Source organism: Carassius gibelio, chromosome B1 (assembly GCF_023724105.1).
Source record: "Carassius gibelio isolate Cgi1373 ecotype wild population from Czech Republic chromosome B1, carGib1.2-hapl.c, whole genome shotgun sequence".
Lineage (NCBI taxonomy): Eukaryota > Metazoa > Chordata > Actinopteri > Cypriniformes > Cyprinidae > Carassius > Carassius gibelio.
Genome location: NC_068396.1, coordinates 12,340,150 through 12,364,566, shown reverse-complemented (window position 1 = coordinate 12,364,566; position 24,417 = coordinate 12,340,150). Strand labels below are relative to the sequence as shown.

Genomic DNA, 24,417 nt, shown 5'->3' with positions numbered 1-24,417 from the left:
TAATCATAACATTCAAGTTCATATCCTGTTTTTTTTTTTTTTTTTTGGTTTTCTTACATGTAAAACCTCAGTCTCTTTTGATTGGCAAATAGTTAAAAACTGTAAGTGGCAGCCATGCTGATCGGAAACATATTTGTTTCAGTCTTGGCCCTTTAACAGTTCACAGAGTATGAAAAAAAGTTCTGCTACAGGCATCTGGAAAAATAACAGATTTCATCTCCCAAAACACAACGACGGGTAACATAATTCCACACTGAACTGAACACGGGGGAAAAAAAAAATTGATCAGTCTTTTGTTACACGGTTTTGATTTCTTTAGCTTATCTGTCCATTTTTTTCGTACCAACATTCAAATTTCAATACTGCTGAAGTTCTACAAAGGCATAAATAAAAACAGAATATAATACAGGATGCTGTATAAAACTTGAAATAAAATTTGTATACTTTTGTTTCTTGTCTTTCACTTTTTTTCGTTTTTTTTTTTTTGGAAATGATATTTACCAGAGAGGCAAATGCCGTTTTTGAGAGCAGGAACACCAAGTATACCCCTGAGATTAAAATAAATTCCCTATATGCACGTGAGACCAGTTGTTCTACTCGTTGCCTGAAACTACACATTGCGCTACGGAAAACTTGGAAGGCACAAAAACTGGGGCTTTCTGACCCCAAGACTCCACACACACACACACACACACACACACGCACAGCCCAATTCACTCGTAACAAATGACTCCAACACTTCACATCAGTACGGACACTTAAGATAATCACGGTAACAGAATCAGTGTCCGTGTGGGCCAAGATACTTCAACTTGGGGCCTGCAGTGGAAGGAGATTTTCTTTAAATGAAACAAAACAAGTAGAAAAAGAAAAAGACCAGCTGAGTCAAAAGTCAAAGTTCATACTTTAGAGGGAGCAAGGCAGTGATTGAAGGTTTAGGGCCAGAATTCAGAGAATCGTCACAGTTGAGATGCTCTGCAAGTAATAGACGGCCTGCATAAAGGCTGGATAATCCTGGATTATGGTTAGATGAAAATTAAAACTGCAGGACCAGAACAGTCATTAAGACATACCTTATATATATATAATAATATATATATATTATATATATAGCTAGCTGTGTTCCTCCTCCTCTTTCATATTGTTTTTAACCCAACATATACTTATACACATAAAGAATATTATATATATATATATATATATATATATATATATATATATATATATATATATATATATATATATATACTCTCTGAAGAAAGTTAAGAGTATTATATTAAAACAAGGCTGTTATGCACATTATATAAATGTATGTTACAAGATATACAAGGGTTTAAGTCGCACCAATCATTACGGATACATCCAAGCATTCGAAAACATACCTTTGGCTTGAAGATTAGTTTAACGAAGTACACAACTGAAAGAAACCTGTTCAGACACAAAGAAGTTGCTATTTCAATGTGACGAAAAAAAAAGAATATTCAAGTTTTGTGTTTTTACACTTTTGATAAAAAGTGTGAATTTAACCCTCAAGTTGAGCGATATTGAATTTCGACAACACTTTGAGCATAAAAAAAAGATCAGGTAATAGGATAAACTGGATTTTTCAAGTTTGTCATTCCACATGTGCAAGTCAGTGTTTATAAAAAAGACAAAATGGAAAAAAAGAAAAATTGCTACAACTCGTACATCAAGCCACAATCTCTGATGTCGTCTGGATCCGAGTGAAAAGAAGGGCTTGAAAAGTGGCAGGACGAAAGCATCCTCCTCTCCTTCCTCGGAGGTGGAGTCTACCTGTGGCCAAGAGAGGGGAAAGACGGCTTCTTTTCCTTCTGTGCCTTTTGTGTCCCTCTCGTGCGAGTTCTGTTTTTCCTGCTTTACTCGCTGTCGGTCTCCAGCTCGGTGTCGGACCACTCCACGGGCTGCAGCAGGCCGCTCTGTTGGGCATACTCGATCACTGCTTTATAGCAGAAGTAGTACTGGTCCCACGTTTGGATGCTGAAGGCACGCTGCGTCCGCATGCGACGCACCGTCTGCTTAATGTCCACTGTCCCGATGTCCTCCAGACGAGAGAGACAAATGTCCAAAGTACAAAACGTGCCTGAGGGTGAAGAAAAGCAGGAAACATGTAAGAATGCTGTAGTGCAGTTAAGAAATTAGATCAAAAACGAAGGCATGTGGTCACCTGTTCGGCCGATGCCTGCGCTGCAGTGCACCACCACAGGGGGGCCTTCTGGGGGTCCCGTCCAATCAGGATACAGTGTTCGTAATGAGGACTCTTGTCTCTGTTTCACATGTGCCCGGAAATCCAACATGGCCGACGCTGACTTCGGAACACCAAAATCTGGCCAGCTCATGTAGAGATAATGAGACACTTCCCTACATTCCCCCGTCTGAAAGAGAAGCTTCAGGATCACTGTGTGCATTCGACTACACAATCAGATTGTGATGCAACCGTGCTGTTCTTGGCTAAAATAAGCCAAAAAGGTTGACCAGACCTTATGTCAGTAGTCATAATAACTGGCTATGTGAGAAGAACTTCAACTGCTCACGGAAATGAAATCAAATAAAAATAAATGGTCAAGAATGGATAAAAACAGTGACTGAGATGCTGACCTGAGTGTTGAAGAGCTCCAGGTGTGACAGCTTAAAGTCCTGAAACATCTCAATATTGACATTTCTCACCAAAAAGTACCCATAATCCTCAGTGCGGCCAGCCTCTAATGGCCAGTACTGTCCGCATTTCACTCGGCCTCGCTCCACAACTCTGAGACAGAGACAGAAAGATGATCAAGAATCGACATTCTGGTCGTCTTCGCCAGATTTTAATCTTTATTTTGAATGTGATGATGAAAAATATCTTTCAATTCAGTGAAATGATCCCTGAATAAAGGACAGACATTCTATTATCAAAATTAGTATGCATATGCATCAACTGAAAAGTGCAGGGCTGCAATAACAAACATTGAGTTACCATAATTGTAATTACGTTCATTATGATGCAGTTTGTAATTGGACATTATATAATATAAAATGACATACCTTTAGATTTCTTAAAGCTCATTTAGAATGCATCAATTAAATAAAAAAAAATTAAGGTATACATTCAAATAATTAGGGTCAGTAAGAAATACAGTAAACATGAACATTGTAAAATATACTTTAAAATAATTTAAAGATAATAAAAATTCAAGATAAGAATTTATTCCTGTGAATTTCAGCTAATATTCCAGTCTCTCAGATTGTCACACAATCCTTCACAAATCATTTCTGTGGAAACTGCATGGTTTTCATGAATTTTGAGAGAGAACTCCATTTAATGTTTAATGATATTAGAACACTTTTGTGACAACAACAAAAAAAATCCTTGCTAAATAAATTATTCATTTGTTTAAAAAACATCTTATTGACCCCATATTTAAGAATGGTGTTGTTAGTTGCAGCCCTGTATTATCCTGACCAACATCTTGTTAAAGCATCATTAACACATTCCTTAAAGGAAAAGCAACTCAACCTTTACAGAGGGAAACTAACCTTGTAGTCATAACAATTATTAAAACCATTTGCTCCCACACCATTCGCCAAAAGTCTCCAAATGTTTTTGGCAAAGGCCCTGAAACAACCCAGACATTTACATTTACACACATACACTGCCATCTGTCCCATGCATGCATGTGTACTCCACAACACAATGTTTAGCTCAAAAAACAAAGAGTCTCACCCTGAGTGGCGACGTAAGCATTGCTCCTCTTGTAACCATCCATGAAACTTGCATTTATGTAGTCAGACGTCTGAAAGCAAACCATCAGATTGATGAAGAAAACTGTCAAATGAACCAGTGTTTAACCAAAACACAAGGGAAATATTATTTGGACGATTCCAGCTGACGTTGACAGCCAAACATAACACACTTGACTAATAAATAGAATGTTATCATGCATTGGTGTGGTCATTGGACAATGCATTACTGTTTGATATGATCCGAAAGTACACTTTTAACATCAACCAAGCAATTTTATGATAGAACTTGTGTGCTTAAAACTAAACCATGGTAACCATGTACGAATGAAAACGTATGAATGCATATCTGTCATTCAATTGTAGATGAGTAATAATGTTGTTGTCTGCATTCACTTGAACTGATTTGCTGAAATCAAAACATGGACCGTAACAGGTGAACATCAGCCAATGAGATTAGCGCATTAGTTTTGCCTACTACTGAAGAAAAAGGAAGCAGCCTCTGCTTGTTTCTTTAAAAATTGAATAATTCCACATTAACTCCACCATTTTAATTATAATTAAAATATAAAAAAATATGTAATTTACATGTAACATGTATAAATTCTATGTGGTAAGGCTGTCTTGCTCTGTCTCTTGCTTGTGTGGAAAAAAACCAAAGTACTCTCAACTAAGTGATGGTGATTTTTTGATGTGATTTAAAGACAGAGAATGAAACTCAAGTGTTCAAAATGGGTGAAGGCAAGTGAATGCCCGTGTTATAATTGTACTTATCCTAAAAGTCAAACATTGGTGAGTGAAATCAAACAATAATTTAATAGCTAATGGCTAACAATAGACATTGTTTGGTCACCTATAAGGGTGTGATGGTTCACTGAAAAAAAATTGAACTGTTCGGTTCTCCACACACGGTTCGGCAAGCGCTGGGACCGCGCTTCTGCTTAAATCTGACAAAGCACCAGTAAAACGGTTTGCTATAAATACTGCTCTTGATTGAACAGCTTCTGTAACTTTAATTGAGAATAATCTTTAGTTTATACCAGGGGTAATCAACCCTGAACCTGGCGATCGACTGTACTGCAAAGTTTAACTCCAACCCTAATCAAACACAAAGCAACTAATTAAGGTCTTTAGGCTCACTTAAAAATTAAAAGCAGGTGTGTTTGATTAAGGTTGGCGTTAAACTTTGCAGGACAGTCGATCGCCAGCAGCAGGGTTGGTTACCCCTGGTTTATACGATTCCAATATGCAATGCTGTTTCACATTTGATTACTTTATTAAATTTCTGTACCTAAAAACTAATGCTAGACCTACCAAAAAAAAAAAAAAAAATGAAAATCACTGATTATTTTATTTGTATCTTTACCCTATTGTATTTATTTATGATGTTGCTTGTAGTTAGATAGTATATTCTTAATAATATATGATAAAATATATATTTTTTGAAAGTATAGTTTTTCCATAAACATAGCACATACCGAACTGTACCGAAACTGTGACTCTAAAACTGTGAAACAAACCGAACCGTGAAAAAGTTGAACCGCTCCACCCCTAGTCACTTAGCATGGAAATTTCATCGTATATATGAGCGATTTATTTGTATTGTAGAGGGTTGCAAACTTAAAACTGAAAGACAAATAAATTAAAGTTACATAGAAATATTAAAACAAAACTAATAACAATGACAAAAGCACATAAGAAAAAGAAAGAAAATTAAAACTGAAAAACAAAAAAAATAGCTCAAATAAAAAATATGAATTACTATAATACTAGAAAAATAAATAATTATAAAATAGCATAGCATTGAACAATGTAAATCATAAAGGAAAAAGCCCATTACTCTGACCTCATCATCCTCATTGTTGAGCGGACAAAGTCGAACACGTGATTGGTCAAGGCAAAGGACATCACTGTAGCGATTCTTTATCTGGTTAGAGGCTTTCCTGTCAGAATAAGCATTATATTTACATAAGCAGTTCTTTGTCTGTAAAAGTTTTATCTTTTCAGCCATTCCTTGAAAGCAGAAGTCACTTACTTAGAGTAGTCAAAGGTTCCAGCAGGAGGTTCTTTGCGGATCTCCTCATACTCCTGATAAATTCCCTTTTTCTTTTTACGTTTGACATGCTGCACCAGATCGTGCACACTCATTCCGCCTGGCTCAGACACATGTACCGACAAGGCAGCCGTTTCCGTTCCCGGTAACCAGCTCATATCTGGGGCAGAGCTGTGATGGAGAGGAGCCGGCCTTGATTTCAGCGGGAGGGGTGGAACACCATCTCCCCCGCCCACTTCCTCTTCCAGAAACTCAACATCCTGTTGGTAGTCCTCAGCACCATTGCCATCCTGCCTACTGTAGGCCAAACATGCACCTTCCACACCGACAGTCCCGTTATCTCCTGGTATTATGGCACCTGCTGTGTGTTTTTGATGCAGCGGTGTGTCTGGGGGAGTGTCTGACTGTGGTGGCGGCTGCCAGCCACGGCCATTGACGACATTGGCGTTGGACCCCAAGAGTCCCCCTGAACCTGGCAGTACAGAGCCGTTCCAATGTGCATGTCCCGCTGTCCTGTGGTTCTGAAGGTTGGCATTTCCGTCATCCAGTATGGGGCAGTTTGAGTTCAGTCCATCCCCCAGAAGAGTGGCCCCTGAAGTATTGGCAGTTAAGGGGTCTACTGAAGTGTTCTGGCCATGCTCCATGGAGTAGGAGCGGAGCAGACTGCCCAAGCAGTCCGCAGTGACGCAGGGTGAGTTATTGGGGTGGTTGGGGCTGGAGTTGACACAGGACTGGATCCAAGCAATGTGACTATACTGTGACGAGCCACCCAAATGTTCTGGAAGAGAGCTGACCGGTATGTGATTGACCAGTTCGTGGGCTTTTACAGTACACACCTGCAGAGGTATCAGAGGAATACAAACATGCATTTTCAATGTATTGCAACTGTAAAAATGATAAATGTAACACCGTCCACTTGAAAAAGTTTAATGTTTGAATGTACAGAGCTCTAGACATACCCTCTCTCTCAGTTTCTCTCTCACAAACAGACGGAGTACCGCAAACGGAGCTCTGAACCACAGCGGAGACGACACAATAAAGACACATTTCAGACGAGCAGGGAAAGCCCCCTAAAATCACAACAAAAGACAGTAAGCACAACATACAAAGGACTGCGCCAATCCCATCCACAGACCCACCCATTAAACAAACCCTCTGAAAAATCAAGAACAAGTTTGTGGTTGATAAGGTTTTTTTTTTTTTTTTTTTTTACAGCAGTCCTTTACACTCATCTAAGTAAAATGTATTTCATCAAAATGCTGTCAAATAAATAATACTGTGAAATATTATGATTTTCTTAGGGATGCAGGATACTGCATTTTTGGCAATATTTTTCATCTCACTTTGGCCGATACCGATATATCTCTTTTTGTTTTGAAATAACACCAATTATCTCCTGTGCAGAAATTTTAAGCAAAATATTTTTCATTTTGGTTAGTTTTTAATAAGAAATATACATCAATCAAATTTTTTCCCCAGAAAGATGCAAGGTTAACCCTAACATTTTATTTTAAGATTTGCATTTTTTAGATGTTCTTATGTAAAAGAGTTGCAAAAAATCTGAAAATCTTCTAGAGATTATTGATTTGTTTAAAAAAAAAACATAGTTGTGATGTATACATTTCTATTCTCAAAGATTTAGAATGATTATTAAAACATTACATTTATCATTATAGTAATTGTCCTCAGTGTCAACGGGTCTATATTTGTGGAATAGAAAGTTCAGCAACAGCATTTATTTAAAATTGATGTAAAAATATATTTGTAACCAATGTAGAAGTCTTTACTGTCACTACTGACAGTCACTGTCAGGACAGGACACAATTTATTGTCCTTGCTAGTGAAGTGTATCAGTAAATACACTATGCATAAAAGTGTGTGGATGGCCAAGCACTGTACTCATATAAAGTATGTTTGCTGAATGTTATATTTCAGAAACATGCATTAATAGCCGGTTCATCCTCCTTTTGCTGCTTTTAAAACTTCCACTGTTCTAAAAAGACACATTCAGACCCGACAGCATCTTTGCGGTCAGCCAGTGAAGATGAGTGATGGGCTCACAATCTGTTGTACAATTCATCCCAAAGGTGTTCAAGGGGTTCAGGTTTGGGATTTGTGCAGTTCTTTCACACGAAACTCAGTAAATAATCTCTCTGGATCTAGCTTTGTGCACAGGGGCACTGTAATGCTGGAACAAAAAGAGCGTCTCTTTTTACTAATAATATTTGTCTAAGGAGGATTGTGGATATGTGCTTGATTTATGCACCTGTAATGGGTGGAGCTAAAACAGCAAAATATGTTAACTAAAAGGGGATGTCTGCATACTTTTCATAAAGTCTGGACAAAACAAAGAAACTTGATGTCATGCACTTTTATAATTATCCCTTCAATTGTCTCCCTAATATAGCAGGATTTATCGACTTAACATATTTCAAGATATTCCAAGAACTAGTCATTATTTCAATTTCAATTTAAAGACACTATTAAAAACAACGTAACACTTTCGACAGCTGCAAGACAAGCAAGGATTGTGAAATTAATCTAAGGACAAAATCTTTGAGAAATATATATTTTAAACAAATAAAGATCATAGCGATGTGTAAAATCCTGGCATAATATGTAAAAAATTATCCTAAATACATATTGTAAATATTAAATATATAAGCAAACCCTACTTGTATGTGACTGAATATTAATAAACATCCATTTATTCACATATTAGAGGGATAACAGCAAATACAGATGACAGCCGACAAGCTTCATATACATCAAAAGAGTAAATCCAAGCTCCACTGAGTTCTGTTATTGCCATATGGACGCACTGTGAAACAGACAGATGGTTCTGACAGCATAAAAACACTTACTTTAAGCAGATTCAAAATCTTGACGCAAAGCTCATAGTCAAAATTGGCGTATGTGGAGTTAGTCATATCATAGATGAAAATGAGCCCATCTCTCTGTGTCTGAACGCTGGGGGAGACAAAGATGATTTAGATGAAAATGCAGAGCTGTTAACCATACTAAATTTGATCAGATTCATGAATGTGGTCTATTTTACCTCTCAATGGCCTTGTCCAGCTGATATATAATGGCCTGAAGAACGGCCTTATGGGTAGTGAGGTCTGGCCGATGGAGACGTGCTGTAAAAAGTGCCAAAGCCGCACCTTTCGCGTCACGACCAGGCTATACACACAGAAGCCAAATTAATGCATATACAACTTGTAAAAACATACACAGCGTGACCAGATCAATTCGGGGGTGGGGGGAATTGTGATATATGAACACAATATGATACATTTTATTTCATGATATCTAAATTACATACATGTATAAATTAAGGCTGTCAATGTTAATGCGTTAATGCATGCAATTAATTTTACAATCCTTAACCTGTTAAATTGATTTAATGCAAATAACGCAAAATTACTGAAGCACAATTTCTATTCTAACCCTTTAACCCAATTTTGCTTCCCTGCTTATGATCGGATCATTTTAAGCTGCTAAACTCCGGGAAAAGTAGAATGATCCAGTAAGCTAAAGCAAGAATGTAATAGAAAAGTTGCATTAATCTTTTTTTCATTTGAAGAATTTTCTCATATGTTTAGTGCTCTGAAAACTAAGATGTGATGAGTACATCAGAACTGCTTACACAAACACTTGAGCAAACTCTGTATACAGCATGGCCCTGAATGAAAAATGGCTGAAATAAACAGTAAAGCCCAGACTAAACAAAGATCATGGAACTGCTCTGTGTGTGATGGTGTGAGATCAGAGATTAAATTTCCTTAGCCGTCACTAGCAATGATGCTGGCCTTTATTTTCTGCTTTATTTACTGGAACTGTAAATATGAATGATTTCGCTGACGCACTGTTTTTGGATAGCATAATATTAAAGTGAATACAAATTCTTGTAGCTGAGGTTTATTTATACATTACAGTTCAACCGTTTGGGGTTGGTAAGATTTTGTAGTAGGTAAAAGTAGTCTTTTATGGTTACCAAGGCTACAACATCATATATCAAAACAATACAGTAAAAACAGTAAAATTATGAAACTATTTAAAATAGGTATTTTTCTATTTGAACATATTACAAAATGTAATTTAATCTTCAGGCTTTTAAAATTTAAAAATTTTTTTCCTATCAGTCGATAGGAAATAATCGATAATCGATAATTATCACGATAAATGTCAAATCTTTTTTTTTTTTTTCATAGTTTAAAGCCAGATTTTTGCTCCAAATTGGAAGTTGTAGAAACCAGAAGATTAATTTTCTTTAAAATAAATATCTAAATATTTCTTAGTTTCTGCATGTTCTAATGCAGTGGTCTTCACAATTTTTCTTCATGGGAGCCGCAATTATTGGGCAAAGTCAATCGGAGAACCATTTTTACCACAAAGTATCGAAAGTTACATCCAGTCATAAATAGCATGCCTTTTCATCAATCTGTCATCACTGGTATCCAATGCAATGCAATACAAAAGTGCTATCACTCTTTATCATTTACCAGTCAAATTTGTTACTGAGACCAGAAGTAAATTCCATCAGGTGCGTGATTTCACATAGAGCAGCTATTACTACACAAAGCCGTTTTTAACTGAGAAGCTGCGCAAATCCATGTTCATCATCAGAGTTTATTTGCGCAACTAGTCAGTTAACAACGGCTCTGTGTAGTAACAGCGGCTCTATGTGAAATCACGCATCTGAGGGAATTTCCCACTGATTAGAGAACCGGCTTTACTGACGAGATGCATATTAACGATCGACCAATCTCGATCGGTGCACCCCTAATTGTAATGCCATGCGAGCCATAAAGTAAAGCTTGGCGAGCCGCACAATGAGTAACACTGTTCTAGTGAGTGCTACTTTTTCAAATCAAGAAACAGGTTTGGGTTGCTTGATAATATTATTAATAATATCATTTTTTGTCTCTTAGAAAGGCAAAAAATTGTGAAAACTGTGAAATTGTAGCAACCTCAGTTTTATATGGTTATATTTACTCTGCCCAAGTTTGTATTTGTTTATTTTTTTAATTAAGCATTGGTATCCCATAGTAGCATACATTTAAATTATGATAAACATATTTAAAACCAAACATATAGCATCTCAATACCATGGTAAAAATATAACTATATGGTTTTTAGGTAGTCTATTTGTATGAAAAACATTCAGTATATATGCACACAAGCTATAGCTTAATCACAAATACATACTACAATTATATACCTTTATTCTTTTAGTAAAGTAAAGTGTGAATATTCCAAATTTCTGCCCCAATAACATGGTGCAGTGAGTGTTATTACAATAAATCCATGGTAAATTATGGCGATTTTTAGACTGAAAAGCCTTCTGACACCTGTTTCACACATACTCCGTCTGCAGTGCGTATGCAGTCCGTGTGCATTATTTATGCAGTGCAGAAGCAACACGGACTCATTGTGCTTTCACACAGGACATGTTTGCAGTTCGATACTGATATGAGGCTGCTTACCACAAACACAACATTTATCCATTATTCTGATTTTAAAAAGTTGTTACTGAAAATGTTTTTTCATTGTGATTCTCTTATCACAGTACAGTTATATTCTTTCATAGACATTTTTTTAAACCTGTTTTTATACTACATGGTTTAAACTCAAATAGCTATAAAAACCATTATTTATGCGTTTGACTTCTAGGTTTGTATTTTAAGTTGCTTAAGCAAGTGGCAACACATTTAAAACTAAAACTCACCACTGACAGAAACAGTCGACTCTTGTGCCTTCTGCATTTAAATCTTTATTTCAAGCAATATCGCGGGACTTAAAGAACTTTGTTTTTCTGCCTCCACAAGTGCATCTATTATGTTAATTGCCTTGTTTATCTAAAAAAAAGCCACATGTTGACTGTGAAACACAGTGGACTTTAATTATATCAATTTACTGTGAAATTACTACATTTCCATTTCAACCCATGTTTATTTTTTTACTTTAATTCATTACGTGCAGCACAAAAAAAATAGACTCAGTACGTAAACGATTGCTGCACTGCTGCAGACGCACTACTCCTGGAACGCACTGAAGGAGCGCAACAGCGCGCAGTGTGAACGCTCTAATCCGTTAACATGGGTGCGTAAAAAATATGTATTTGTGAACTAGGTGTTTCTCCTATTTGGCTTTAATCTAGTTTAACTCACGGAGTCATTTGTGTTCATCGCTGAATTCAAGTGTTTCACAATGGATCTCACAGCGCTGTTTAGTGTCACATGATCAAGTAAACGCATCGGCTCTAGTGAACTGTGCCGCGCAGCAGTTTGAACTTTGATCTGAGTGGATAAACAGTCGGTGTTGTATGATTTAAATGAGTCGCGCTGTTTCGTTCCTCATACTCTTCATATGGTTTTATCAAGGAAAATAATATCGCGATAAGTATCGTTATCGAATTATCGCCCAGCTCTGAAACATGCTGATAAACAACATATGATTTCAGTTCTGTAGGTTTTATATGAAAATAAATATGGTGAACAAGACACCCAAAGTGCTTGCTTTTTAATTCCATATGAAAGGTGTATTTATCATCCATTTATACTTTTATACAAACATTTATTTTAGATCTTTATAGAAATATGACAACAATCACGTATCTCACACAGAGATCGCACTGTAATAGTGTTTTGGAATATTCACGCATAATTTAAATATATAATCATATATAATCAGATATAAAAAATAAAACATTTTAGAAGAGAACTCAACATCATGGTTGTCTGAACCAACAAACATAAAGCTGTATTGTCAAGCCAGTAGTTTCCCATTATGCTTTTGATCAGCACAGTCGATGGAGAGCAACTGCACTCGACTGGGCAATCCGACACAGCCACCTCACTGCCACAACAGTTTTTTGGCACACGTCAGCATGACATCAGAGCAAGTCGGACGCAACTCTGTCACGTTTCTATCTGGCATGCATCTCGCGGTGATCGTTTCTACACAGATTTTCCTCATCTCAAACAAACCAAGTAAGGTTTTTATCTGTCAATGCTTGAGACTTACACTTCATTAAGCACAATAAAAACAACAATGGTCCAAAAAAAGTAAAATTGTTTGTGCCGTCCACCCTGTGTGTCTATAATTAAGACAATACATTAGAATAATATGGTAAAATACAAAAGTTTGCAATACCAAGCAGCAAAAAGAGCTGTTTTTAAGAACTAAAAATTGCTGGAAGCAGATGAGACTGGAAGCCAGACACATTAAATTTAGGGTGCCATTTTAGACGGTCTTTAACCATTAAGCCACATTAAGTTTTTTATAATGGTTTTCAATTAGAGGAAAACACTTTACATGCATTCACTTTGTGTTCATATCCTGGGCTGCTTGCCTGCATATAGTTTGCATCATCAGTATACTGAGCAGGCCTTTTATTATTAATTTATTAATGCAGTAAGCCACGTTAAGTTTTTTGTTCTTTATAACTTTTCTTTGGGAGGAAAACGCTTAACATGAAACTTTGCATTGTTTTCAAATTATTTAATACAGCATGACGTGGTGTATGACATGCCTCATCTTATTCATTTTTGTTAATAAACGTCTTGTAAGCTTGTTTGTCATTGATTATTTGTATTAGTTTTATTATTGTTGTGCTTTTTAATTAATAACAATGAATCCATCTTTTGTTTTAGTCTTAAAAAGTGAAAGTTATAGCTGCAAGCAAAGCAGACAATTATCTTTTCTTGTAAAACGTGAAGCGTTTCCCAAATTCAAAAGAGAAAGCATCTGAAGCCCACAACTTATAACATAGTGAAAGAGGAACTCCCGTTCACTAAATTCAAATCACAAATAATACTACTAATGAAAAAGAACAGGTTGAATGCTAACCTCTTTTGTTTCGATATAACTATAAACCATGATAAAATTTAAACAGCATCAACAATTCCATGTTGTAGCAAAAAAAACAATTGAAACCAAATCATGTGCTCATGCCACCAACTGAGAAAGTTAGTCGCAAAAGAGTGACCAGTGGGAAGAATGAGTCTGGAGCCCTGAGTAGAAGTATTCATTTCTTTAAAAAAATTCCCAAAATGAGCCCAATTGTTTAAACGGAAGCGTTAATTGATAAAATTTCAAATGGTTTTTAAATATCAGACTGAGAAAGCCAGTCTGACCATTCAAACATTCTGCAAATCATGCCATCTCCAATCTGGACAACTAAATTGTTCCTGCAGCATCCAAAAACTGACCTGGACATCAGTAATATTCAAAAATGTTACTGAAAATGTTCATCTGAAACTATACTCACCAGAACTGTGAATTTCCCACTGAGTAACTCGCTTCTTAAAGGCTCCTCATTTGGGTTAATATTGTAGATGCCTTCCTTTATTCTGGTGTTCTGAAGACACACAAGGATCAAAATGTACACAGACTCTCTCATACAGTTAATTTTTTTCATCTGAGCTGTACTGTATGCTGTACCTTGTAAGCCTGAAAGAGGTCTATGGCTCTGGAGACGTCAAACTTTCTTGCCATGAGGAACTTAACTGCTGTCATCTGACTGACAAGATCTGCATTCTGAGACTGTTCCCGGCACCTCAGCTCAGCCAGGAACTCCTCCACCGCCTGGCGCACACACAAACATTCATTTCAGCAGGAGGTTTACACTATCCAGTACTGAAAAAGCATGATTAATGTCAGCCAAACATCACACTCTCAGCATCTATTTTTTATTTTTGTATATTTATTGTAACGCATGTTGTACTTCATAGTGTTGATTGGCTCTGGCTGCCGTCACTAGTGATAAAGCAATGTATCAACCTCACAGATAAATCAGCTGATATTTGGCATTTTGAGATCATCAGCATTGCCAATAAACATGCTGGCTTGACCAAAGTATGGCTGATTAGCATGACACCATCTGGCTGCAAATAATTTCCTTTTCTATTGACAGACATTCAAAAGTAAATGTTTATTCTGGAAATTCAAGTAGGGATGAATAGGTACGTAGAACGGATGGCTTTCATCAGGTATTGACTATAATAGAAATGTCAGCTCTCCCTTGTGTAAAAACCTAAATGCATCAATGACTTTGTCAATGAATAATCAGTTTTTTAATAATTGTAGTAAATTTTGAATGGTTATTATGTAGGGCTGCGTGTTAATGGTTAATCACATTGTTTTGCTCAAAAAAACAAAAAATTAATCACAATTCCTGTTATTAAAAAAATACATTATCATAATTCTCACCTAGGAACAAATCAGGAGAATGTGCTAGCAGATTTATTTGCAGCAAACCATACAAATGATCTTGCGAAAGGAAACCTTCTTTATTACACATTTATGTAAGCAGAATATCTCAAGAGATTGCTCCAACTTACATGTTTGCCAATGTATTCAGCTCATCTGTGCTTTTTCTGTATTGCAGAGAAAGCATGTTCGCATGGTTGCCCGGTTGGGTAGATTAAGTAAACCACTAAGCAGAAAATGTATCAATTTAAGAGAAAGGCTTGTTTCAGTATAAATAACGAATAGGTAAATAGCACAGGGGATTATGCTTAACAAAAAGAGAAAAGCAAAAATCTTGATTAAGGTTAAAAAATATATTCAGTGTACACTATTGTTAAAAATTTTTGCGTAAGAATGATTTTTTTCAAAAGAGTTAACACTTTTATTCAACATGGACACAACAAATTGATCAACAGCTCAAACATTAAAGGGTTACTCCACCCCAAAATTAAAACCGTGCCATTAATCACTTACCCACAAGTCGTTCCAAACCCACGAAAGCTTTGTTCATCTTCGTAACACAATTTAATATATTTTGGATGAAAATCGAGAGGCTCGTGACTGTCCCATTGACTGCCAAATAAATAACAGTGTAAAAGTCCAGAAAAGTATGAAAGACGTCATCAGAATAGTCCGTCTGCCATGAGTGGTTCAACCGCAGTCGATGGGACATTCACGAGCCTCTCGGTTTTCATCCAAAATATCTTAAAAAGTGTTTTCAGAAGACAACCAAAGCTTTTACGGGTTTGGAACGGCATGGGGGTAAGAGATTAATGACACAATTTTAATTTTGGGGTGAAGTATCCCTTTAAAGACATTTACGTTATGAAATACTTTTATTTCAAATAAATAATGTTCTTTTGAACTTTTTATTCTTCAAAGAATCCTGAAAAAAATGCAATCACAGCTTCCACAAAAATCAGCAAAAATGTTTTCAACATTCAACAATTTTCTTGCGAAGCAAATCAGTATATTAGAATGATTTCTAAAGGGTCATGTGACAATGAAGACTGGTGTATTGACTTGAAAATTCAGCTTTGCCATCACAACAACAAATTACATTTTTAACAGAAAACGTTAATTTTCAATAATATTTTACATTGCTGTTTTACTGCATTTGTCATCAAATATGCATTGGTCAGCATAAAAGACCACTGGGAAAAAAAAATCCTAAAGATAATGCATAGATTTACATCTCAGTTGTAATAATCTAAATCTTTCTGAAAGGCTAGAACATTACGCAAGCAATCCCACTGTCTTATCCATATTTACAGCCAATGAATCCTAATGCACTAATAAGGTAGCATTCGATCTAATGCAGGTTGTTCTGAAACACCGGATTTTCCAAAGGGTGTCCAAAAGCGAAGCTGCACGACTTCTGCAGTAAGTTACCTTAAGATGACACCACTCAGTCAAATGCAGGATGATCTGACAGCTGTAAAGAGAGACGCTCGTGCTGACAGATGTTATGCTACACTCACATTACACCGTTTCCTCAACGAGTCAGAACAAATGGCTCCTCCAGAACTAGATCTGAGTGTTCTCACGGTAAGACAGACAGAACTGGGAGCTGTCTCACACTTTTCAACACAGGAGCACATTAGACACCCGGCTCGCCGTGTTAACAACAGTGACATGGAGATTCACAAGTCCCTGCGCTTGACAGACCAGCGACGCAGATCTGTTATAATAGCTTTTCTAATGGAGTCAAGCTGTAATAATATTAACGTGAACAGACTAACGTTAGATAGACCGCGAACCACATTCACGTTTTATGTCAACCCAATGTTACTTTACGGTAACGTTTCTGCTTGTGTTAAATCCAACACACGTAACTGTTAAGTCATTTTACAATGCTATATACCAGTTTCCTAAAATTCTACAATAATACCAGCCAATAAATATTTATTAACCCGGTATGAGCATGTTACTGTCCTGTCGAGCGTCGCTAGTTCGCTAACAGGGCTAGCGTTTACCACAGCTAACGTTACCTAAAAAACAGCCACTGGGCCGCGATTCTCATTAACATCTCTGTTAATAATACAAAAATAACTGTATTATATGGCATGCATCTTAATACTTGCTACAGGGGAGCTGGTGGCGGCTCAGCGTGGAACGCCAAGGAATTTACGAAGGGCTTGGTGGAAATATTTAGGTATCTTACCACCTCCTCTTGAGTTGTCAGGGCTTCCGCCATCTTGAAGCCTGAGCAGCAACGTCTACTGTCGGGAACGCGCCGCTGATGCCTGTCAAGCGACGCGCGCGTCAGGATGGCGCGCATGCGCAGTGATGTGGCAAAACCCATGCTTAGAAGTTGGAAGCTAGCACATAAAGATATTTATGAATTTGAGTAAGCAGGCATGAAAGCAAAAGGCCGGGATAGAATATTTTCAAGACAAACGTTCCAAATCTAATCCTTTAGAGTATAATCCTTTAGAGTATAATTCATAAGAATTATTCACTGAACTTTACGTTTGTGAATCTATTTGCCCACCTTATGTTCCATCTGGCCGGTTAGCTCAGTTGGTTAGAGCGTGGTGCTAATAACGCCAAGGTCGCGGGTTCGATCCCCGTACTGGCCACAGATACATTTATTAATTTTCAAACTTGTTTCACAGGTGAAAGGCTTTATAAATCTAGTCTAGACGTGATATTCTGTTGAATTAACATGACTTAACATTGAATTAACATCATACTAAATTCTTCAACTACCTGTTTCCCATCTATTTAATTTCTTCACATACACTACAACTTTTCTTCAGTAATTGAAAAACAAAGAATTCAATATTTTCATGTTATAATATTTTCATGTTTTATTTTATAATACAAAAAGGAACAAATAGTGTCCATTGGTATGGGATTCTGATATATGATCATCTCTCTCCTCTGTCTGCAGTGCTGAAGTTCATTTTCGTTTAGAAAGCTTTGTGGATTTCCTTAAAAAAAAAAAAAAAGATTATATTTGGTTATATCAGACTGTATAAGTTGCAATATGTTGCGATGTTGTACTTTGAGATAAGAGGACAGATTTAATGACTTTACTCACTGGGCTTCTTCATTAAGAATGACAACTTCCTCCTCTTCACTGTCAGAGATTACCATCACATCATCTATGTACAAACAGACACACAGATTGGATTTGTCTTTCATGAGGACTCTTCATAGGGACAAAATTTGTTAGCCACAACATCAAAATTTAAGCTTTACTATTCTTGTGGTGACATTCAGTCCCTACAAACAAAAAATATCTTGACCATATACACAAACCGACTCTTTTTTTTTTTCAGAACAGATATTTAAAGTGCGTTTACAATCAGTCTATAACAGAAAAACACACAAGTCTCACACACTACCTGTTTTTGTGTCCTCTGTCTGAGGTTCATCCTCTTCGTCCTCATCGAGTCCCCATGAGTTCACGATGCCCTCACCTACCTGTGCAGTTCCCATTGCAACAAGAACAGGCGAGGAAACACTGGCACTGGGGTCAAGGAGTAATATTTGGGTAACAGCAATACAATAAGACAATATTACCTTTATATTTCATGCATCTCCTCTGAGAACATCACTTTTTCTGTATTTCTAAACAAGATATTAAAACATTCTCAATTAACATGAGTTCTTCTAAAACTATCTTTAAATAATCCGTCTGGGCCAAATAGATACACTTCTGTGGGAGTTTCTGTTCTATTCACAATCTCATTGGCAGTCTCTTTGACATCTGCCATCTCCACTGGGGCTTCTTCTCTCTTAAGGGTTGTGATTCGCTCTTTGGGCATGGACTCGGCAAAGCCAAACTTTCCACCCTCCTTTCTAAAAAGAACAGGTGGATAAAAAAAATAAAAATACATAAAACAGTAAATGAATTTCATCTAAATGTATAATATAAATGTAAATTATTCCATTGTTTTATATCTGATGTAATAAAACAGAAAGAATGATAAAATGCCTTTTATTTTGTAATAAAAAAGCGGTTGCACTTTATTTAACAGTACGTGTACTAACATGTACTTATAGTGTACTTACAGTGTATTTATCAAAGAAAGTTCTGGTAATACAAGGTAACTGCATGGGGTAGGGGTAGGTTTAGGGGTAGGTTCAGGGTTAGTACCTAGTTATTACATAGTTATTGTAATTACTATAAAAAGTACATAGTATGTACATGAGGAACAGGACTGTAAAATAAAGTGCTACCAGCTTTTAAATTTAAAGGGATAGTTCACCCAAAATTATTAATTGCTCGCACTCATGTTGTCCTCTGTTGGGTCTGGCTGAACCTTTGTTCTTCTTTCGAACACAAATTAAGATATTTTTGATGAATCCTGAGCGCTCTCTGACCCTCCATAGACAGCAATGTAAGTTACACGATCAATGTCCAGAAATGTAGCAAGGAGATCGGTAAAATAATCAATTTTCAAGTTCAGTTTATTTATAAAGCACATTTAAAAACAGCCACAGGCCGACCAAAGTGCTTGAAAAACTTGATAAACGGCGTATGCTGTTCTATGTCAGCTGTGCCACATTGATATATTGTTTTCATTCAAATCAAAGCATGACAACATAGAAAACGTCACAACGGGACGCAGCTGACACAGAACAGCAAACACAATTTATGTTCAGTAGATACTTGCCAAAATGGCGCTAGGGTGATGTGCAGGAGAATAATTGTTGAATAAAGTCGTTAATTTTTTATTCTTTGCTTACAAAAAGTATTCTCGTAGCTTCGTAAAATTCCGTTTGAACGAATGTTACATGGACTATTTTACTGATCTCCTTGCTACGCTCTGGACCTTGATCATGGTAATTACATTGCTCTCTATGAAGGCTCAGAGAGCTCTCAGAATTCATCAAAAATATCCTAATTTGTGTTCCGAAGATGAACGGAGGTCTTACGGGTTTAGAACGACATGAGGGTGAGTAAATAATGACAGATTTTCATTTTTGGGTGAACGAACCCTTTTAAGATCAAATTTACATTCAAAATCATTTTAAACTACAAACATACCTGATTTTTTTGTCATTCTCTAAGGCTTTGTTGATGAGCTCTGTAATTTCAGAAACTTTCACACTTGCTATTTTGCTGCATCTTAAAACCTGCATGAAAACAAAATGTTTGTGACTGTACTACACTCCATAAAAATGCTGTACAGTGCACATCTGTCAAGATTAAAAGCCCATCCTAGAGTTATGTGATAAATCAGTCAAATATTGAAAATTAGTAAAATTAGACTAAAAATCTATAACTAAGACATATTATAACAATACCTGGTCTTTCAGAAGCATGATCCCTCCACTAGACTGAATGGAGCAGATCTCTCTATGTTTGTTCATTGCTATCACCAATAATCCATCTTTTACTCGCTCTTCTCGTTCACAAGGGTCCACAAGCAAATAAGAGCTTAGGAAGAAAGAAGAAACAATGACAATTTTTTTATTATGTCAACTGAAAACTACATTAACAACAGCATGAATATAGAACAAAAAGGCAAGACGAGTTCAAAATGCAACTCAAAACACAGTGTTTGCTACAAGGCAAGTCACCTTTTTTATATAGCACTTTACACAACAGAAAATATTTCAAAGCAGTTTCACAGTATTAAATAGGGAAGTAACAAAATCAAAAATGCAAACTTAATCAAATATAAGGCAAATGCAAATTCTGCTGTAAAGCAGCACTAAAAAGACAATAGTGTATGTATTCAGCCTTAGTCAGGTCAGTGTTGATTCGGTTCAGTTTAATAATGCAAGTTAACTTCAGCAGTAAACAGCTCAACTGAAGAAAGTGTTGTTATTCAGCTCAAGTCAGTTCAATGATGATTCCATCAAGTGTCAATGTTCTACATTTTGTCAGTTATAAACAAGCAAAACTAACTAAACAAATTCCAGTGCAATTGTTTTTCTAATTGGCTCCAGAATAAAACCAATAAAACATGTTGTAAGAGATTTTTTGCATGTGATTTTTCCTACCCCTGCAGGAAAAAAGCAAAGCTGACACATATAGGCATGTGATATATGCTCAGTGGAATAGGATCTCTCTCCTCTGGACTGAACTGTTAAAAAAAAAGATAGTATAAATAACTAATGCAGAATAAAAACCAACTTCCAAACACAGACTGGGATTTTAAGGCTCACCACAGTGATGTCTCGTCCCTGAATAGCAACATCTGGCCGCCTAAAATGTGAGAGTGCAGATATGGCAGCAATGCTTGCTGCATCCATCAAGTTTCCATCATGATTTAACACATGGACATCAACCCGTATTTGCCAAACCTATCAATAATAGAGGTACAGCGAGTGAAGGGCCATTGCATGCGGGACATGGGATAAATGCTCACTAAGGCTGCATTTATTTGATGAAAAATAAGAGTAAAAACAGTAATATGTATAAAGTGAAATATTATTACACTTTTAAGTTCTGTAAACTTTTCCATTTTAAATGTTGCTGTAAAAGACTTTACTGTCAGTGTACTTCTGATCAGTTTAATGCATCCTCACTTAATAAACGTTACATGACAGATATCCATATTACCTTTTCTCCTGAAACTACACAGAGAGACTCGGTGTCTATGCATTTAGAGTTCCTCAGACACCGCTCAAGCTGTCTGTTTAACATCACCAACAACTCTGACTGCCTACAAAACACACACACAGAGACACATTGAGAAACTCACAGGCATTCGGATATTAAAAAATCTGACAAAGAGAATAATTTGCAAAACTGTGTGTAAATAATTGTGAACCTGTTTGGCTCAAAGGCTGGCGATGCCATGGGAGACAACTCCAAATTAAAAAACATGATGCCTTCCGTGGGACGTGAATCTTTTGGAGGGACCAACTCACAAGACACCTGACACAACACCCTGAAAGGAAAAACACATTCAGAGAGGGTTTTCTGAGGAAGTGTCCCTGTCAAAATGTATTTTCTTCACTTACCATGCAAGAGATTATTTGTTGTGAGTATGACTTTAAATCGGTAGTGTAGGGTAGCACATCGTTTGTAAACACTGTAAATGTTAAAGCAACTATGACTGATACCTTGTTCTCCCAAGTTCCACGATGCAGCAGCCATAATCAGTTCCAAAGGTGATTTTAATATTCCGGTAATCATATGTTTGTCTCCCATCTAAGCGCTACAGAATACAGAAATATTGTTTAGCGGGTAAAACAGAGATGTGAATTGTAGAAGGGCAATAATCAAAACCTTTTATTACCAACGACATCACATCAAAATTATATTTACAAGGTGTAACTTACTTTTTTCTCCTCTATAGCTTTAAGAAGAAAACGCCTCTCGCAGTTAGACAGCGGAGTATCCCTCATACTGACAGCCTGAAAATATCAAATAAACAACTGAATCTATCACTGTATCCTCTCACACGCTTAATTCAGCGTAGAACCCGCGCACTGTTATGACGTGAGTGTAACGGAGGCGCACGGTATTTGCGTATGGCTAAAACCAGAGTCAGCTGTAAATAATAATAATAATAAACAGTCTATGGCTAAACAGGTCCCGTTGTTTGAAATTTCACGGTCCACCAAAAATGAAAATATGAATAAAAATTAAATGCATCATTTTTAAATCTATAATTCCGAATATAAATTTATGTGGATATAGATTTTTTTTTATGTAGTTGCTAGTATGCTACTTTCTCATTGTTCAAGGTGTAAAATAATATATAAATAAATAATTGCACTTTCCTAACTAATAATATTATTAAATTAAGTTATATTATTTGGAATAATATTATATTACAGTAATTTTTTTTCTATAATAAAGGTATCTAGCCTATTTTGAAAAAGTTCCAGGTCAAAAGAACGCATTATGTCCTAAAGATAGATAGATTTTTGAAATAACAAAAAGAAGAAAAACATAATTACACTTGTGTTCATTTTTTACACAAAAAATAATTGCTTGCTTTTTCTATCCAGTAGTAGTTTTCAGACATAGCCCGGATGTCGGATCATTAATCTAAAACGTTTAAATCAACTTGTTTTACCCAAGTCATATTGGCAGCCCAGCGCTGGGTCAGTGTGTGGAAAGTGATTTATTAAGCAAATTAAGCGTATATTAAACAATCAGACTTGTTTATGGACCAGTCCCCTTTTCAGTGCAACAATTCATATTTTGATTAATAATAATCTCATGCACTCTGTAACAAAATAATGTGATTTATTATTTGATATTATTGGAAAGCTATTGTTAAGCTGTAATGCGCCTGTGGCAGATTCACATGTACGCAGATGTCTCTTTTAAAAGCGCTGGTAGGCGAATTGTATCCGCCAAACCCGACTAATCATAGCAGCGTGTATGTTTTATTGTTCAGCTGGTGCTCTTGTGTAGGCCTTGTGCTCTCATAACGTTATGATGGATGGGTGTGCACTCGCCAATCCTTTGAGCAGCTCAACGTGATACTCGCTTGTTGAGCACAAAGCCTCGTGGATATTTGCATCAAAACCCACTCTATCATCTCCTGTCTTTCTTTTCCACCTACATATACACTTAGTAGACACAATAACGGGTTGAGCTCATGTCAAATGGCATGCAAGGTTCAAAGTAAGTAAGAACACATATTATGAATACAATCAAAACGGCTAAAGCTTCAGACATCTAGCGTACGCGATGAAGGCACAGAAACCCAATCTGAAGCGGGCATAGAACCACGAAAATGTGCTGTAAGAATCAGGAAGAAAGGATACAAGAAACTTTAACTATTAAAAGCAAGCATAGATAATTCCTGATTTATCAGATTTTGATAAAATGCTATTCTATTCTATTCTATTCTATTCTATTCTATTAAGTAGGCCTAATAATAATAGTGGCTATAATAAAAAATAAAATATATATATATATAACTCTAATTAGCCTGTTTTTAAATTGTCATCGTGAGCAGGATATATTAATAATGAGTAATTACTTTAATAATTTGTAATAACTTTAGAAATTGTAGGGTAAAAATGTCCTTTTAATATTTAATTGAGAAAAATCACAAACATATTTCATAACGGTAATTGTAAAAAAAAAAAAAATATCACCTGGCATCAGAGGTGTGGACCTTTCAGAAATGTTTTCATTATTATTATTATAAAAACATTTTTTAATGCAATAGTGCAAAATCCCCCCAAAAATAAATAAATAAATAGTTTTAGCTGTAAAGGGATATGGTAATGCATTTCTTAAACTGCTGGCTGATATGATGCAGGTGGAGGCAGAGATGATGGAGAGACATGTCAAAAACATAATACAATGAGCCCCACCGCCACGTGTCAGTGACCGATTTAATCAACTAAACTCCAGGGCTAATAAAAGCCACAGAGCCCTCACATGAGAACAGTTCCGAGGACATCGAAGAGACTTTGCGAGAGTTGCAATAGTG

At 36.3% G+C, this 24,417-nt stretch overlaps 2 protein-coding genes and 1 non-coding gene across 4 annotated transcripts; 1 reads left to right on the top strand and 2 right to left on the bottom strand.

The window, feature by feature from the left end:
- Positions 1 to 1,486: 1,486 nt before the first annotated feature.
- LOC127949164 (tyrosine-protein phosphatase non-receptor type 9) lies at positions 1,487 to 17,366 on the bottom strand. Of its 2 annotated transcripts, XM_052546139.1 has the most exons (14): positions 17,211 to 17,261; positions 15,139 to 15,233; positions 14,240 to 14,383; positions 14,067 to 14,156; positions 8,850 to 8,974; positions 8,656 to 8,761; positions 6,751 to 6,861; positions 5,774 to 6,627; positions 5,585 to 5,681; positions 3,722 to 3,791; positions 3,535 to 3,613; positions 2,617 to 2,767; positions 2,186 to 2,393; positions 1,487 to 2,101 (listed from the first exon to the last, which is right to left on the bottom strand). In XM_052546139.1, exons 3-14 carry the CDS (start codon positions 14,312 to 14,314, stop codon positions 1,878 to 1,880), a joined length of 2,190 nt encoding a protein of 729 aa, XP_052402099.1. In that variant the 5' UTR covers positions 14,315 to 14,383; positions 15,139 to 15,233; positions 17,211 to 17,261; the 3' UTR covers positions 1,487 to 1,877. The 2 variants fall into 2 exon arrangements, with proteins under 2 accessions (XP_052402099.1, XP_052402098.1); XM_052546138.1 differs by lacking the exon at positions 15,139 to 15,233 and having other exon boundaries at positions 17,211 to 17,366.
- Positions 17,367 to 17,554: 188 nt separating this feature from the next.
- Positions 17,555 to 17,628, top strand: trnai-aau (transfer RNA isoleucine (anticodon AAU)). Its single transcript has one exon. It is a non-coding gene; the product is annotated as a tRNA-Ile (tRNA).
- Positions 17,629 to 17,833: 205 nt separating this feature from the next.
- Positions 17,834 to 22,465, bottom strand: LOC127949165 (exosome complex component RRP45-like). Its single transcript, XM_052546140.1, has 12 exons — positions 22,298 to 22,465; positions 22,079 to 22,173; positions 21,784 to 21,903; positions 21,573 to 21,675; positions 21,176 to 21,313; positions 21,011 to 21,093; positions 20,309 to 20,441; positions 20,049 to 20,137; positions 18,710 to 18,856; positions 18,400 to 18,518; positions 18,093 to 18,156; positions 17,834 to 17,982 (listed from the first exon to the last, which is right to left on the bottom strand). Exons 1-12 carry the CDS (start codon positions 22,361 to 22,363, stop codon positions 17,952 to 17,954), a joined length of 1,188 nt encoding a protein of 395 aa, XP_052402100.1. The 5' UTR covers positions 22,364 to 22,465; the 3' UTR covers positions 17,834 to 17,951.
- Between the last annotated feature and the right edge of the window lie 1,952 nt (positions 22,466 to 24,417).